The sequence below is a fragment of the Dendrobates tinctorius genome, unplaced genomic scaffold, assembly GCF_039654945.1.
Source record: "Dendrobates tinctorius isolate UK_male_01 unplaced genomic scaffold, ASM3965494v1 ptg000075l, whole genome shotgun sequence".
Classification (NCBI taxonomy): domain Eukaryota; kingdom Metazoa; phylum Chordata; class Amphibia; order Anura; family Dendrobatidae; genus Dendrobates; species Dendrobates tinctorius.
This window is the reverse complement of record NW_027361743.1, coordinates 12,515,361-12,533,145: the sequence shown is the minus strand read 5'-3', so window position 1 is coordinate 12,533,145 and position 17,785 is coordinate 12,515,361. Positions and strand designations below refer to the sequence as shown.

Below are 17,785 nucleotides of genomic sequence, written 5' to 3'. Positions count from 1 at the left end.
ACAGGATGCAGGGATTCCGGTCCCTGCGGCAGCGTCAGCCCTCTAAAGGGGTCAAAAACACCCTTCACAGGGCTGCGCTGCGTATATAGGGGCGTCCGGGCGATATGGCACTCATCCGGGGGGGTTTTGGTTCGTTTTCCACCCCCCTCCGGACTACCGCGCCGCTCTGGAGCCCTTCCCGGGCAGGATTTTCTACTTTAGACCGCGGCTTCGGCCGAAGCCGCCGCCCCTTGTTACCGCCCCCGGCCTGCCCCCCTGGATGATGATAATGACGCTGCACAGCGTCATACAGGGGGCGGATTGAGCCAGGAAGGCGCGGTTTTGCCTGACTGCGCGCCCTTTTTCTGCTCTCCGCCCCTCCTCCCTCCCACCTCTTTACCTCAGGGAAGACAGCAGCGCTGCTATATCACTCAAGAACGCTGCACAGTCTCCAGGGGGCACAGAACCGAAGTTTTTCTGCTGGCGCCGGATCTAGGAGCACACCGGTGGGGTAAGGCACAGCAGGATATTATCCTGCTGTGGACGCAGACTCCCTATAGGTTCCCTATAGCGCTCCTCTGCATAGCCACCCCTGTAAGGTTTTTGGTCATGGAATAACCTGCCGGCACTCAGTGCACTATGTCGGTCTCCAGGTCCGAAGAATGGCAGAAAAAAAAAAAAGAAAAAAAGAAAAAAAAAAAAAAACAGGTTTATCTGCTGTTACGCAGTCTGTTGAGCCTGCAAAGCCAATCTTCCCAGTAGCAACATGCACCGTACTGCTAGAGTTGTTCCCAAAATACTGGGTCAGTGCCCCAAGAGGCTCCTGTCACTGTTTCAACTCCACTGACATGCCGGTATGGGCCGCCTCTATGTCACAGTCCATAGATAAGCTGACTTCCACATTGCTTCAGGCTATGCAGGGTCATATCCCAGCTATAAGCGGACAGGCAGTCCCTGGCAATGCTAGTAGTGAACGGTCCCATAGGTCACGTTCAGCTACGTCCTCCCATGGCTCACGGTCGTCCCGCTCTAGGCAGAGACACCGTAATTCTAGGTCTCCTAGACCGTCTCGTTCCAGAGACGGGCGCAGCAGATCTCCACAGAGATCTTCGGGCATGGAAAAGTGGCGGTCCAAGATCTCCCTCCAGGCAACGCCTCAGCGATGCGCAGGATTCAGAGGGCATCTGTGACTCCGAATCAGAAAAGGAAACATAGGAGTCTCAGGCTCCCTGTCCTCCTAGCAATACAGCGCTAGTTGAGGACATTATCACTTAATAATAATAATAATAATAATTTTTATTTATATAGCGCCAATATATTCCGCAGCACTTTACAATTAAGCGGGGACATGTACAGATAATAAATTCAATACAAGTTAAGACAATTCAAACAGTGACATTAGGAGTGAGGTCCCTGCTCGCAAGCTTACAATCTACAAGGAAATGGGGGGACACAGTAGGTGAGAAATGCTTGTTAATTCAGGTCTGGCAATTATAATAGGGATTTTCATATAAAGCTGCATGATCCGGTCATCATCCCGTGTGTTTAAGTGCAATAGACAAGTATCAAGTGCAGTTACCATGTGCATGAAGGGTGTGGAGACAGATGAATAGTAGGGTGCAGATTCAGAATAATATTTGGAAGGAGGGAACAGGGCAAAGTTAGCTTGCTGAGTAGTTGATGTGGTAGGCTTGTTTGAAGAGATGGGTTTTCAAAGCACGCTTGAATAGGTCAGGGCTAGGTATCAGTCTGATCGTCTGGGGAAGTGCATTCCAGAGAGCTGGAGCAGCACGAGAGAAGTCTTGGAGACGGAGGTGCGAGGTTCGGATTACGGGGGATGTTAGTCTTAGGTCATTTGTAGAACGGAGGGCACGTGTAGGGCGATAGACAGAGATGAGAAAGGAGATATAAGGCGGTGCAGAACAGTGGAGAGCTTTGTGGGTGAGAGAGATGAGTTTATACTGGACCCTGTAGCGAATAGGTAGCCAGTGTAATGACTGGCACAAGATGGAGGCATCGGTGAAGCGGCTGGACAGAAATATGACCCTGGCTGCCGCATTCAAGATGGATTGGAGAGGAGAAAGTTTGGTAAGAGGGAGACCGATCAGAAGAGAGTTGCAGTAGTCCAGACGAGAATGAATAAGAGCGACAGTAAGAGTCTTAGCAGTTTCAAAGGTGAGAAAAGGTCGGATTCTGGAGATGTTTTTAAGATGCAGGTGACAAGAGCGACTGAGTGATCGGATGTACGGAGTAAAGGAAAGTTCAGTGTCGAATATGACCCCAAGACAGCGGGCATGCTGCTTGGGAGTTATGGTTGAACCCTCCAGGGTTATTTCGATGTTAGGTAGAGTGAGGTTAGTAGAGGGGAGAAACACAAGAAGTTCAGTTTTAGAGAGATTTAGTTTCAGATAGAGGGAGGACATGATGCTAGAGACAGCAGACAGACAATCCTTGGTATTTTGAATTAGGGTAGGGGTGATGTCAGGGGAAGAAGTGTATAATTGGGTGTCATCAGCATAGAGATGATACTGGAACCCAAATCTGCTGATTGTTTGTCCAATAGGGGCAGTGTATAAAGAGAAGAGGAGGGGGCCTAGGACTGAGCCCTGCGGGACCCCGATAGTAAGGGGACGAGAAGAGGAAGAGGAGCCGGAAAAAGATACAGTGAAGGAGCGGTCAGAGAGGTAGGAGGAGAACCAGGAGAGGGCTGTGTCCTTGAGGCCTATAGAGCGGAGCATAGTGAGGAGGAGCTGGTGATCCACAGTGTCAAATGCGGCAGAGAGATCCAGGAGAATCAGCAGGGAGCAATCACTTCTATTCATCGGGTGCTGGTTTTTATCCGATGCTCCCCAAGAACCCCCAAAACATAAGATCTGTTTTGAGGGGTCCCTGAAGTCCCTAAAGTTTTTTTTCTGATCACCCAAGTTTTCAGGACATCCTTGATAAGCATTTTTCGCAGCCTGCCAAAAAATTCGCCAACCGTAAATAAAACCGTAAAAAAGGGCTAGATACCCTTTTTTCTCAAAAAGACCAAGAAGTGGACAGATCCACCGGAAATCGATCCCCCTATCTCTAGGCTTGCAGCACAGTCTCTCCTCTCACTGCCAGATAGCTCAACCCTGAAGGATACAGCAGATCGGCAGGTTGAGCGCATGGCTCGTTCAATTTTTGAGGCTGCAGGAGCCTCCCTAGCTCCCGCGTTCACCTCAACGTGGGCAGCCACGGCCATTCTGGAATGGGCCAAAAGATTGCAGGAGAGCCTCCAAAAGTCTGCTCCTCAGATGTTCGACCAACTTGTTCAGATAGCAGTGGTGGCAGATTACATACGCCTTGCAACTTTTGATTCTGCAAAAGGCGTAGCAGGTATAGCAGCGAATGTAATTACAATCAGACGTATCCTCTGGCTGTGAGAATGGGAAGCGGACGCGTCTTCAAACAAGCCTCTTACGGATCTCCCGTACGTCAGTGGGAGATTTTTTTCGGGGAAAAATTAGACAAGATGATTTCCAATGCCACGGGGGGTAAGAGTACCTTTCTTCCCCAATCGCAACCTAAACGTACGTTTAAGCGATGTAACCAGGCTAGGTTCCGGTCTTTTCGGAACTCCTCAGGCTAGGCCGCTTCACGTCCTTCACAGAATTACAACCGTTCCCCCTCACAGGGACAACCAAAGGACAGCACAGAGGACGGACAAAAATTGGCGGTCAACATCAGGCCAGGCAAAGCCCAAAGGAGGGAAATTCCAGAATTTCTCCTCGTCATGACTCACGCAATACGGAAGACACCCCACCTGTAGGCGGTCGACTTTTAATCTTTCAGCAAGTCTGGCTGCCTATTACAGAGGACAGGTGGGTCAAGGAAATAGTGTGTCTCTCTCCTTCAAGCAGGAGTCATAATACGGGTTCCCGAAAACGAGAGATTCCGAGGACTCTACTACAACCTATTCGTGGTTACCAAAAAGGGAGGCAGCGTTCGACCAATTCCTGGACCTAAAGCAACTCAAAAAGTTTGTAAGAGTTCGGCAGTTTCGCATGGAGTCCCTTCGATCCATCATTGCGGCTATGGAACAGGGAGAATATCTCGCCTCCATAGACATACAAGAGGCATACCTGCACATCCCTATTGCGCCTGCTCATCAAAGATCTCTCAGGTTCACAATAGGGCAGAATCAGTACCAGTTCGTGGCTTTGCCTTTCGGATTAGCCACGGCTCCCAGAACATTCACCAAGGTTATGGCAGCCACCATGGATGTCCTACACTCCAGAGGCATAGTGGTCATCCCATATCTGGATGATCTACTCATCAAGGCACCTACTGTCAAGGACTGCGAAGCAGCGTCTCGATCACGATCAACACACTAACTCGTCTAGGCTGGCTAGTCAACTTTAAGAAGTCGTCAACTACTCCCGAGTCAGTCACTGATCTTCCTAGGGATCCTATTCGATACCTCCAGGGGTCTGGTACACCTTCCCAAGGACAAGGTACAAGCTATCCGCTGTGCAGTTCGCATGTTAATCCACATACCTTGCCGATCTCTTCGGTTTGCCAGGAGACTCCTTAGCAGGATGGCAGCAGCAATGGAGGTGGTACCATTTGCCCAGTTCCACCTCAGACCTCTTCAACTAGCCATTCTCAGATCCTGGGACAGGAACCCTTTCTCCCTCGAAAGGCAGTTCCGACTGACGGAGTCAACCAGGAAATCACTGTACTGGTGGCTCAAACCACCCATACTGGCCAAAGGAAAATCCTTTCTTCCCAGTCGATGGAAAGTCCTGACCACCGATGCGAGTCTAACAGGATGGGGTGCAGTGCACCTACATCACAGGGCACGTGGTCTCCAATAGAAGCGACCATGCCCATCAACATTCTGGAGATACGAGCTATCTTCCTGGCGCTAAAAGTTTTTTGCCATCTGCTGAAGGCCTCTCACATCAGAGTGCAGTCGGACAATGCCACGGCAGTGGCATATGTGAACCACCAAGGTGGGACTCGCAGTGCCCAGGCAATGAGAGAAGTGGCGCGTCTCCTTCGCTGGGCAGAAAACAAGAAATCCGTACTCTCAGTGGTCCACAGTCCGGGTGTGGACAACTGGGAAGCCGACTACCTCATCAGACAGGAAATGGACTCGGGGGAGTGGTCTCTCCATCCCAAAATCTTTCGTCGGATCTGTTATCGCTGGGGGACTCCGGACGTGGACCTAATCGCATCTCATCTCAATGCCAAGGTCTCCAATTTCATGGCAAGGACACACGATCCGAGGTTGCTCGGGGCGGATGCCCTGGTTCAGGACTGGACTCAGTTCCAGCTTCTGTACATTTTCCCACCTCTTCCCCTGATGGCCAGAGTTATGAGGAAGATCAAACAGGAAGGAGTTCCGACCATCCTAATTGCGCCGGACTGGCCCAGACGTACATGGTACGCCGACATCCTTCAGCTTACAACAGACACCCCTTGGCGTCTTCCAGACCGTCCCGATCCCCTGTCTCACAGCCCGTTCTACCACCAGAATTTAGGGACTCTCAATTTGACGGCGTGGACCTTGAAACCTGGGTTTTAACCCAGGCAGGTTTTGCTCCAGACGTCATTAGAACCATGATTAGGACACGGAAACCAGCTTCCGCCAAAGTTTATTATCGTACCTGGAAAACGTATTTTACTTGGTGCGACTCTCGCGGGCGAATTTCGTTCCCTTTCTCTCTTCCGAAAGTTCTTGGTTTCCTTCAATCAGGTCTGGACGCCGGCCTATCCTTAGGATCGCTTAAGGGTCAGGTGTCAGCGCTTTCAGTGCTCTTTCAGAAGCGTATTGCTAACAAACCACAAGTCAGGACGTTTCTTCAGGGAGTCTCCAGATTGGTCCCTCCTTATAGACGTCCACTGGATACGTGGGACCTTAATTTGGTCCTAACTGCTCTACAGGCACCTCCTTTTCAACCTCTTAAGGAAGTTCCACTTCGAGTTTTATCACAAAAGGTGGTCTTCCTCGTGGCAATCACCTCGTTACGCAGGGTGTCTGAGCTGTCAGCGCTCTCCTGCAAACAGCTTTTCCTATTCTTCCACCAGGACAAGGTAGTTCTCCGTACAGTTCCATCCTTCCTTCCAAAGGTCTGATTTCCACCTCAATGAGGGCATCTCATTACCGACCCTTTGCCCGGCTCCGGTTCATAGAGTGGAGAGGGCCCCGCATACGCTTGACCTTGCCAGGGCATTGCGTATGTGTGTGTCTAGGACTCCGCCTTTCCGGAAGTCTGATTCCTGTTTTTCCTTATTCCAGAAGGCATTCGCAAGGGTTTACCGGCTTCAAAAGCTACCCTTGCCAGGTGGATCAGGTCCACCATCCATGACGCCTACCGCCTAAACAATTCTCCTATTCCGGCCGGTATCACGGCACATTCCACACGGGCGGTAGGAGCCTCCTGGGCCATTCGACGCCAGGCTTCAGCACAACACGTGTGAAGCGGCCATTTGGACTAGCTTACACACGTTTACAAAACAATACAGTGTGCATACTCAGTCCTCAGTGGAAGCGAGTCTGGGTAGACGGGTACTGCATGGCGGCAGTGTCCCAAGTCTTGGGACCTGTCAGCACAATATTTGTCCATTGCTTCCCACCCAGGGACTGCTTTGGGACGTCCCAAGGTCCTGTGTCCCCCAATGAGGCGACAGAGTAAAGGAGATTTTTGTGTACTCACCGTAAAATCTCTTTCTCTTAGCCTCTAATTGGGGGACACAGCTCCCACCCTGTTGCCCTTGCGGGCTGTTATTATGTTGGGTACTCATATTGTTCCTTGAGCTGTACATAGTAGCCTTTGTTTATAGGCTTGGTTATGTTGGATTTGTTATCTCCTCCTACTGCTTGGGTACAAAAACTGAGGTAAGGCGGATGCCACCCAGGGGTGTATACTGTGGAGGAGGAGCCAGAGCTAAATCTTTTTCAGATTAAGCATAGTGTCGCCTCCTAGTGGACAGAAAGCATAACACCCAAGGTCCTGTGTCCCCCAATTAGAGGCTAAGAGAAAGAGATTTTACGGTGCGTACACAAAAATCTCCTTTTTTGTGTTTAACTCTGCTAGAGTTCTCCCTCTGCTCCTTATTACTCTTACCTCTCTCTTCTTTATAAATTGTAGTAGAAGGAGTAACCTGACACTCTGTTTTGGGTTCATTATTTCATATTAATTTTCATATTAATTTATGCAAAGTTTACTGAAAGTACAAATTCCATTAAACTGTGCTGACCCAGAGAAAATATCTAGAGCAATAGACATAGAGGGAATGAGTCTAAAAATGTGGTAAATTAATTAAAGGTGTGTGAAAGTTATTGATGTAACTTTTATGGTTATGTGTTTTCTCCATTTTGACACAGGTTTTAGAAAGGGTTTCTACCACCCTGGGGTACAGAAATATGAAAGACTTCATGACTTCACACTTAGATTACTTGGTCTTTGAGTGGCTTAGAATGAAGATCCCGGAATACAACCTGTCTACTTTTCCTTACACCTTGTTAGATTACTCAAATCTCAGAGATTTCTACAGGTTAATAATTTGTCTGTCTGTCTATCTACCTATCTATTAATTATTCATTGTAATATATACGTATGTGTGTGTATTACCCTTTCTGCTCTTCACTACAGGTCCTGCTACAAAGTGCTTATTCCATCCCTAGTAATAAGGAGTGAGTTTGATGAGATCAAGTCAATGGCTCAGTTTATTGAGGAGGACTGGAAGGTCCTGCTTGCTGACTGTTTCCCTAGAATTTTAGTGAATATTTTGCCATATTTTGCATCGGAATCTAAAAGTGACTCTGAGAAGACAAATAGGGCAATTGCATTAAAAGTCTACGATTTGCTACGAGACGACAGCTGCTTAGGAGTAAAGGTAATTTTTTGCTTGCTTTACAGGGTATGGGCTCCTTTCAAATGAATTTTTTCCCTTCACCCATGACTTCACATCAGATAGAGGAAGGCACCCACCAAGGACAGGAAACCTACTAAAATAAAAGGGCGGCACATTTCCCCTGCAACAGTTGGTTTCCTGTCCTTGATGGGAACCTTATCCATGGTCCTTACCTAGCCTTGTCCTGGAAGAACCATTCAAGGGTCCAATTGGGGCTCTTATTCATGTGCAGGCGGCAGAGATGGAGATGTGCAGCATGTCTCGGACCACAGCACCGCCATCCCCATGCCACACTTCCCATGTCAGCTCTCTCTTCGGTGTCAGCGTGATGCAGCGGCCGGGAAGGTTGCCTAGTGTCAGTGTGCTCCTCTGACATCACGGGCGCAAGGCATGCTGGGAATGAGCGTGCCTGAGTAACGTCACAGTGGGTTCACCGGAAGAAAATAGCGGCGCCCTCTGTGCACAACGCTGGCTGGGGCGCGCAACAATATTGAGTTTATTGAGTGTCCTAGTTGGGGGGTGCAATTACCTGACGTACCGGCGGTGGCAGACCCGGAAGACGGCGTTGTGGAAAAGGGGAACAGTCCACAGAGAGGTCGCTCAGGCTTCAGCTCAACCTCACCACTTGGTAACCATGGAGGATCAGAGCAATCACAGCAGACGCAGCAATCGCCACTGGCTCGCCATCAGCTTGGACACAGTAAAGGGGGCAGCCATTTAAGTGGCAGGAACAGCACAAACAGAGCAAACAGAACAAAGAGTGGAGAAAACCAGTACCATGCCCTCATCTGCAAAAAGCAGATATCCTTTTGAGGAAAAGAACTCAGAATTATGGGATAAGGTCCCTATGATTGATGGGGACGTATCAAAATCCTCAAAGAGGTCAACCCTACCCTTTGAAGAACCTGGGGTACTTAGAGATCCGTTAGATAAAAAAACGGATGGATATTTGAATCACACATGGGAAGGGGCAGCCGGAACTTGTACCACTCCTTCCCTTATGATTTGGCTGCAACAAGTGGAGGAACAGCTCAGAAATGAAACCCCAAGGGATAATATTTTGGCCAACCAGCCTTTGTTACATGATGCCTCAGCATTCCTAGCAGATACATCTGCTGTTTCAGTGAGACTAGCGGCTAAGTCTGCAGGATTATTGAATGCAACGAGACAGGCTTTGTGGCTGAAAGGCTGTCCGGGGGATCAGCAGTCAAGAAATAAGCTGTGCTCAATACCATGTGATGGCCAAAAGTTGGACAACAGCTTAGAAAAGGCCGGTGACAAGAAGGGCTTTCCCTGATTCACCAGTGATTCAAGGAAGACTTCCTTTTAGAGGAAAAAAAAATGAATAGGGGACGTCCTCTGGGGGAGAGGAGAAAGTAGGATTTTAAAAGTAGGTAAGAGGCCGGATTCTTTTTCGGAGTTTCCTCTTTAGCTTCCAAAAAATCCTCACAATGATACCAGACTAGTAGTAGGGGGAATGCATTCCCTCTTCATCCAGGCCTGGGAGAACATCTTCTCCAGCACTGTTATGAATGAGTCGCCGGAGGAGGAAAAAAACAAAAATACAAGCTAAGTCCAGAAAACCAGAGAGGTTGGTAGCTAGCGGATTGCAGACCCTTGATCCTATTCACAACAACTAACAGTAGCCGTGGGGTGTTCCTACGGTGGTCCTAGACACCTCGTTCACAGCCGGAGAACTAAATAAACCTAAAGAAAGAAAGGGAAATCTAAACTGCCCCAGAGCAGACCCCAAAGCAATAGACAGCCCCCAACATGTATTGACGGTGAAAACAGATGAAAACAAACACAGACTGGCTGAGCAAACGATGGGGCCCACACTAACTAGATAGAACAGGAAAGAAAAGCAACTGTCTGCAATCACGCAAAAACCCTGCCAAAAATAATGTCCAACACGTCTGATAGAAAAGGCTCTGAAGTCACTAGACTTCAAAATCACTATTTTCCCTTCACCCATGACAGCACCACCTGAGAGAGGGATCCGCCCCGCCAGGACAGGAACCTACTGAGACATAAGGGGCGGCACCTCTCCCCCGCTTCAGTTGGGTTCCTGTCCTGGAAGGAATCCCACTGTGGCGGTGCCTGTCATGGGCGAAGAAAAAGATAAGACCCAGGCCCGTCCCGGCGCGGGAAGAACAGGTAGCTTACCTGTAGCGCCGGCCGTCGGGTCCTGGAAGCGCAGTCCCCGGGGTCCCTGGGGCTCCGGGTTCGTGCGGGCGTGGATGGGATTCCGGTGGCTCCGGGAAGCCCCCACCGCGCCGCCCTCCCCTCGCGCACGCCGCATCTCAATCCCCGTGGTAGGGGAGAGACGCTGGCGTCTTCCGGCCGCTGACGTCAGCGGCGCTTGGAATGCTGGGTGCGCCGGCTGACGTCAGCAGAAGGCGACGGTGTAATGGCGCTGGGTGCGACGCCGGCCGGCTTCTGAAGCGCTGAGCCGGCGGTCGCAGGGGGGAGGGGAGGAAGACGCTCACCAGGCGGAGGCATGCAATTTAAAAGGAGGAAGACAGCTGTAGATCGGCGGTGCAAAATGGAGTCCGAGCAGGAACGTTCAGCGTCCCTGCCTCCCTCACAGCCCTCTGGCAGGAAGCATGGAAGCCATTCAAGCAGCAGTCGCCCCAGCCGCAGGTCGGGGCACTCCTCAAGGTCCAAAGAGCGCGGGTCAGGTGCTCCGATGCAGCCTCCAAGTCCGGTACCCTTGATTACGGGTGGTGAGTGATCTTCGTGAATGTTAACAGTATATTAATAGGGGTTTTCTATTGTATGCTTCACCCTGTAGGAAAGGCCCAGAAAAGCGGGAAGCAAGAAGAAGAATAGGGGTTGTGCTATATGTAAATCTCCCCTAGCAAGAGACTGGCAAAAAGATCTCTGTGCTTCGTGCATTCAGCGGACTATGGCGGAGGAAGCGCCTAGTTTCGCAGCCAATCTAATATCTGCCCTCAGGTCAGAAATGGAAGGCTCAATTAAGTCCTTATTGAAAAAAGGGAAAAAAAGCAGGAAGGATTTCCCTAGTTCCCCCTCAGATTCCGCGTCAGTATCATCTCAGGCGGAAAAATCATCCTCCTCAGATAGTGACACAGGGGGTAAGCCATGTTTCCCTGTAGAAGATACAGATGCCCTCCTAAAGGCCATTAGAACCACAATGGGCCTACAGGAAGAAAGGGCGGCTAAAACCCTAGAGGACGTCATGTTTGGGGGGCTTCAGGAGAGGAAAAAACGAACCTTTCCAGTAAACGTGAAAATCCAGGCGCTTATTGAGAAGGAGTGGAAAAAGCCTGAAAAATCGGGGGCCCTTCCATCCGCCTCTAAGAGACGATACCCCTTTGAATACAAGGATACGGAGGTATGGGACAAAGTCCCAAAAATAGATGCAGCGGTGTCCAGATCTTCCAAAAGGTCGGCCCTGCCCTTGGAAGATGCAGGGGTTCTTAGAGACCCGCTGGACAAAAAAGCGGACTCATATTTGAGGCACGCATGGGAAGCGACAGCAGGAGGTCTAAAGCCGGCGATAGCGGGCACCTGCACGGCACGCTCCCTCATGATCTGGCTGCAGCAGTTAGAAGAGAAGCTGGCGTCAAGGGTCCCAAGAGAGAAGATCTTATCAGACATGTATCTCTTGCACGGGGCAGCGGCTTTTTTGGCAGATACCTCGGCGGACTCTATGCGATTGACAGCCAGAGCAGCGTCACTATCAAATGCTGCTAGACGCGCGTTATGGCTTAAGGGCTGTCCGGGTGACCTTCAGTCCAAGGCCAAATTGTGCTCTCTCCCCTGCGATGGTCGATTCCTGTTCGGCAAGAACTTGGACGATATTCTGGAGAAAGCAGGCGATAAGAAAAAAGGCTTCCCCAGATTCCCTATGGATCAGAGGAGACAGCCCTTTCGGAGGGGGAGATTCAATAGAGGGCGTCCTCCCGCTGACAGGAGAAGATGGGAGGATAAAAGAAAGAAAGAATCAGGGTTTATGTTTGGTGGAGGCACCTCCACCTCAAAAAAGTCACCACAATGACGCCGGTATTCCAGTAGGAGGGAGATTGGCACTCTTTTTCCAGACCTGGGAAAAGATCTCCTCCAATACCTGGATTCTGAGCATCCTAAAAGAAGGCCTGAAAATCCCCTTTATTCGTCAGCCAAAACCCGTGGTCGTCATCACACCTATCAGGAAGATGACCGAAGAACAACTGGCCTTAAAAACAGAAATCCTGAGCCTGATAGACAAGCCGGTACTGTCCGAGGTGCCACGCTTACAGGAAGGAAAGGGGTTTTATTCACCCCTTTTTCTAATAAAAAAACCAGATCAGTCGTTCAGGACAATCATAAATCTCAGACGCCTCAATCTTTGGATAAGGAACCCGACCTTCAAGATGGAATCAGTGACTACGGCAGTGAAGCTGCTACATCAAGATTGCTTCATGGCCGAAGTTGATTTAAAGGATGCGTATTATCACATCCCTATCCATCCAGATTACCAGAAATACCTGAGGGTAGCGCTTTATATTCAGCGCACACTAAGGCACTTTCAGTTCAGGGCTCTTCCGTTTGGCATATCCATAGCCCCGAGGGTCTTCACCAAGGTCATAGCGGAAGTGACAGCCTTTCTCCGGATTCACGATACGGTCATAATACCATACCTGGACTATTTTCTTATAGTGGGCAGTTCAGAGGACCACTGTACAGCACAGTTGACTCAGGTGATCAACACCTTGCAAGAGTTAGGGTGGATAGTCAATTTCAAAAAATCAAAATTACAACCCCTAAAGAAACAGACCTTCCTAGGATTTATACTGGACTCAGAAAGGCAAGAGTGTCTGCTCCCAGAGTCCAAGATAGAGAAGGTACAAAATCTGGCCTTGGCGGGCCGAAACCAACCATGTATGACATTAAGAAAAGCAATGTCCCTACTAGGTACCCTAACATCCTGTATTCCGGCGGTCAGGTGGGCTCAGTTTCACACCTGGCAACTCCAGGGGGAGATACTAAGAGCACAAAGATCGCTAAGAGGGCGTTTGGAAGGGAAGCTGGAGCTTTCCTCAAAAACCAGAGACTCTCTCAACTGGTGGTTGAACGGGACAAATCTGACCTTAGGAATACCATGGGACAGACAGGCGACAGATATAATTTTAACAGATGCAAGCTCCTCGGGGTGGGGGGCACACCTAAGGGGCCTCATAGGTCAGGGTTCCTGGACACCTCAAGAAAGGAAGGCATCCTCCAACCTGAGAGAACTGTGGGCAGTGGGCAAGGCCCTAAGCCACTTCATTCCGCTACTCCAGGGTCGAGACGTACGCATCATGTCAGACAACAAGGTAGCAGTGGCATACATCAACTACCAAGGTGGGACAAAATCACACTCCTTAATGGAAGCAGCAACAGACATTCTGAGCAGTGCAGAGGAACACCTACACTCCGTGACAGCCCTACACATAAAAGGGGCAGAAAACATAGAGGCAGATTTCCTGAGTCGCAATACCCTGAGGCAAGGAGAATGGGCGCTAAACCGGTCCATTTTTCAAAAGATAATTCAGCTTTGGGGGGAACCGGTGATAGACCTCTTTGCAAACAAGCACAACAGGCAAACAGAAAGGTTCTGCTCTCTAAACCCGAGGGAAAATCCATGGGCAGTGGACTCGTTGCACATCCAGTGGAACTTCAGACTGGCTTACGCGTTCCCCCCAGTAGCTCTGATCCCAACTGTGGTAAGAAAAATCAGAAACGATCAAGCCAGGGTGATTCTAATAGCTCCATTCTGGCCAAAAAGGCCCTGGTTTGCTCTGCTACGGAAGATGTCCCTCTCCGATCCATGGGTTCTGCCAGAAATCCCGGACCTACTAGCTCAGGGTCCAATATTGCACGCTCAGGTCAAAGGATTCCATCTGACGGCGTGGAATTTGAAAGGTCGCTTTTAATGGATAGGGGGTTCTCCCCTGGGCTGGTGGCCACTCTGCTAAAAAGCAGGAAACCGGTGACTACTAACATCTACGGCAGAACATGGGATAAGTTCCTACAGTTCTTGGGTAAGCCGTTAGGAAAAGAACCCCCGATTAGGGCCATCCTAGAGTTCTTACAATCTGGGTTGCAGATGGGGTTAGCAGTAAACACACTTAAGGTTCAGGTGTCGGCACTAGGGGCGCTCTACAATTGCAAACTGGCATCAGATAGGTGGATAGCCAGATTTATTAAATCCTGCCATAGAGCTAAGCCTATTCCAATACCCAGAATAGCCCCCTGGGATTTAAACCTGGTGTTAGAAGCCCTTACAAAAGATCCGTATGAGCCATTACATCAGCTACCCCTAAAGTTCTTGACCCTAAAAACAATCCTGTTAGTAGCCCTCACATCAGCCCGCAGGATAAGCGACTTACAGGCTCTCTCAGTAAATCCTCCTTACACGCAAGTCTTTCAGGATAGGGTAGTTTTAAGAACAGACCCCAGTTATCTGCCCAAGGTAGTATCAGATTTCCATCGGGGTCAGGAAATTGTCCTTCCATCCTTTTGCGAAAATCCAAAAAATCTGGGGGAGGAAAAATTCCATAGTCTGGATGTTAAAAGGGCTCTCGTAGAATATATATCTGCCACTAGCCAGTGGAGGAGGTCACAGTCCCTATTCGTAGCTTTTCAGGGTGCCAGGAAAGGCTATGGGGTTTCAAAAGGGACTATTGCTAGATGGATTAGGGAAGCCATTAGTGTAGCCTATTCAGCTGGTGGTATCCCGATTCCTGACAGCATCAAGGCTCATTCCACCAGAACCGTGGCGACCTCCTGGGCTGAAAAGGCAGAGGTATCAATCGAACAGATTTGTAAGGCCGCTACCTGGGCCTCACCTTCAACCTTCTTTAACCACTATAGATTAAATCTATCCTCCTCTGCTGACTTAACCTTTGGTAGAAGGGTGCTGCAAGCGGTGGTCCCTCCCTAAGGTGTTTCGAAGTCTCCAAAAATCTCTCAGGTGGTGCTGTCATGGGTGAAGGGAAAACCACCATGGTTACTTACCGGTAGCCGGTTTTTCCGGAACCCATGACAGCACCCGTACATTCCCCCCCTTTTTCACTGTATGGGTGTGCACAATTAGTAGGGTGTTTTGAGTGTTGTGGTGTTGGATTAAACATGTAACTAACCGGGAAGTCCTCTCAATGCTCTGTAACCCAACTGAAGCGGGGGAGAGGTGCCGCCCCTTATGTCTCAGTAGGTTCCTGTCCTGGCGGGGCGGATCCCTCTCTCAGGTGGTGCTGTCATGGGTTCCGGAAAAACCGGCTACCGGTAAGTAACCATGGTGGTATCAGCACTCAGGTATATTCTGAAAACAGAGCAAAGAGATCAACTGATCAGAGACAAAGAATGGAGTTCAGCCAGTCCCAACCAGGGCTGGCGGAATACAAACACTAAGTAAACCAGACAAAATCTCATGGAACAATAGCAGAGAAAAAACTTAGCTTTAGTAGACAGGGCTAAACTGGAGGCCAGAGCTCAGAGCAGAGAGGATCACCAGCAACCCAGCAGGGCGGCCTTATATCCACTCAGAGATTCCAGATGTCCAGTCACACTCCACCTGATCAGATGACAGGTTTTTCCCATCCAAATCAATTTCACTACCTCCTTTCACCAGCAGAGGGAGTTCATCGGACATCAAAGGTGAAGGAGAAAATGAGCTCATAACACAGCACCCAGGTTCTGAATTTAGTAAGAGAATGTCTGAAAATAGAGTTTTACCATCTGCCTCATCAAATCTTTGTAATGACACACACCAGAAAGTCAGTGGAAGAACAGCTAGCTCTAGAGACAGAGATCTTGACCTGGCAGAGAAGCAGGTTCTGTGCGATATCTTGGATGAACAAAAAGGAAGGAGATTTTATTTCCCCCTCTTTTTGAGTGTAAAAAAAAACAAAAAACAGATGGCTCATTCGGGACCATCATCAATCGGAAGAATCTCAAATCGGTGGATAAAAAAAATCACACCTTCAAGATGGAATCTGTAAGTAGGGCCATAAAACTTCATTATCACAGTTGTTTCATGGTGGTCATCGATTTAAAGGGTGCTTATTACCACATCCCTATGCATCCACCGAGGGTCTTCACCAAGATAATAGCCGCAATGACGGCCTTTCTTCACATCCGAACACAGTTATTGTCCCTTACCTAGACAACTTCCTCATAGTAGGGAGATGAGAATACCACTGTGAAACACAGCTGAAAGACATGAGAGTTGTCTTAGAAGATCTAGGCTGGATGGTGAACACTCAGAAATCAAGACTAAAACCAGTAAGAGAGACTTTCCTGGGCCTTGTTCTAATTCCGATCTTCAGCCCTGTCTCTTACCCAAGAACAAAATAAACAAGGTAGTAAACCTTGCCTCGGCAGCGATTGATTTTCCAAAAATGACCCTAAGGAAGGAATTGCCTGTGTTAGGAACCTTGACATCTTGCATCCCAGCGGTCATCTGGGCCAAGCTCTCCACAAGGTAGCTTCAGTGGGAAATTCTGTCTGCACAAAGATTGCTAAAGGGGAATTTAGAAGGGAAGTTGGAACTTTCTTGGGAAGTGAGAAATTCCCTCTCGTGGTAGGCAGACAGTGCAAACCTAACCTCACGGTTCCAATGGGTGAGACCGGTAAACGACATACTCGCAACCAACGTGAGCAACTGAGGTTGGGGGGTTTATCTGAGGGATCATACAATTCAGGGGTCTTGGTCACTCTTAGAGAAGGGTCATCAAACCTAAAAGTACTGTGGTGTGTAGTATGAGCTTTAGAGGACTTCCTCCATTTCCTCCTTGGTTGCCACATCCGAGTCATGTCAGACAACCAGGCTTCGGTGGCGTATATCAGCCACCAGTGGGATCAAGGTCCCGCTCCCTAATGGAAGCAGCAAACAGACTCTTCCATCTGGCAGAGCAACATCTTTTGTCTCTAACAGCGCTGCACATAAAGGGGGCAGCGAACACTAAGGCAGACTTCCTAAGCCTCAACAAGCTGAAACAAGAGGAATGGACCCTAAACTCCCAGGGGTTTCCGCGAATAGCTAACTCATGGGGATGGCCGGAAATAGACTTTTTTGCCGACAAACAGAACAGAAAAGTAAAAAAGTTCTGTTCACTAAACCCAAGGTAAAACCTGTATGCAGTAGATGCCCTTCAGGTCTCTTAGGACTTCAGAATTGCTTATGTCTTCCCTCCGACAGCCATTATTTCAGCAGTTGTGAGAAGGTTCAGGGAGGATCAGGCAAGAGTGATTCTGATTGCCCCTTTCTAGCCAAAAAGACCATGGTTTTGCCCATTGAGGGCAATGTCAGTGTCAGATCCATGGATCCTGCCAGAGATTCCAGACTTTCTCACTCAGGGTCCAAGAGTCCACACTCAAGTGAAGGTCTTCCATCCAGCAGCGTGGAATTTGAAAGGGCAATACTGAGTCGGAGAGGTTTTTTGCCAGGGTTAGTCTCCACCTTGCTAAAAAGTAGTTGGGTCTCATTAACAGTTTTGCACCATTTGCTTTCTACAGCCTCTACGATGCACTGTTTATTGCTAGCTGCAGAATGAATTAACTGAGGATCTGTCATTGAGCTAATTCTGATTGAAGAGTTTATAGCTCTTCTCTTTTGTCTTCTTAGCTCATCTCAGCTGATTTATGACCAAAAATATCAGCACTTCTTTCATTGTGTCATAAATCGGTAGAGAGGAGCTCAGAGGAAGGAAGAAAAGATACCAACTCACCAGATATTAGTAGCTCACTGACAGGTTCTCAGTTAACTGTTTTATGCTGCCAACAATTAACAGTTCAACATAGAAACTAAAGAAGGAAAACCTTTTTAATGTAGCAAAATTGAAAACTTGATTTTTTTAGGCAAAAATGCATTAAGCTGGTCCTGCTCCACTCACTTCTGCATGGGACATTGAGTGGGTAAGGGGATATT

The 17,785-nt window shown here is 48.9% G+C and overlaps 1 protein-coding gene across 1 annotated transcript in view; it reads left to right on the top strand.

Annotated features, from left to right (window-relative positions):
- The window catches only part of ATM (ATM serine/threonine kinase), a 286,540-nt gene that overhangs the window by 138,252 nt on the left and 130,503 nt on the right, over nucleotides 1-17,785 (top strand). Inside the window, exons 25-26 of the mRNA XM_073582995.1 lie at nucleotides 7,340-7,509; nucleotides 7,608-7,851. Of these exons, the coding sequence (XP_073439096.1) occupies nucleotides 7,340-7,509; nucleotides 7,608-7,851 (414 nt within the window). The remainder of the gene's footprint in view (nucleotides 1-7,339; nucleotides 7,510-7,607; nucleotides 7,852-17,785) is intronic.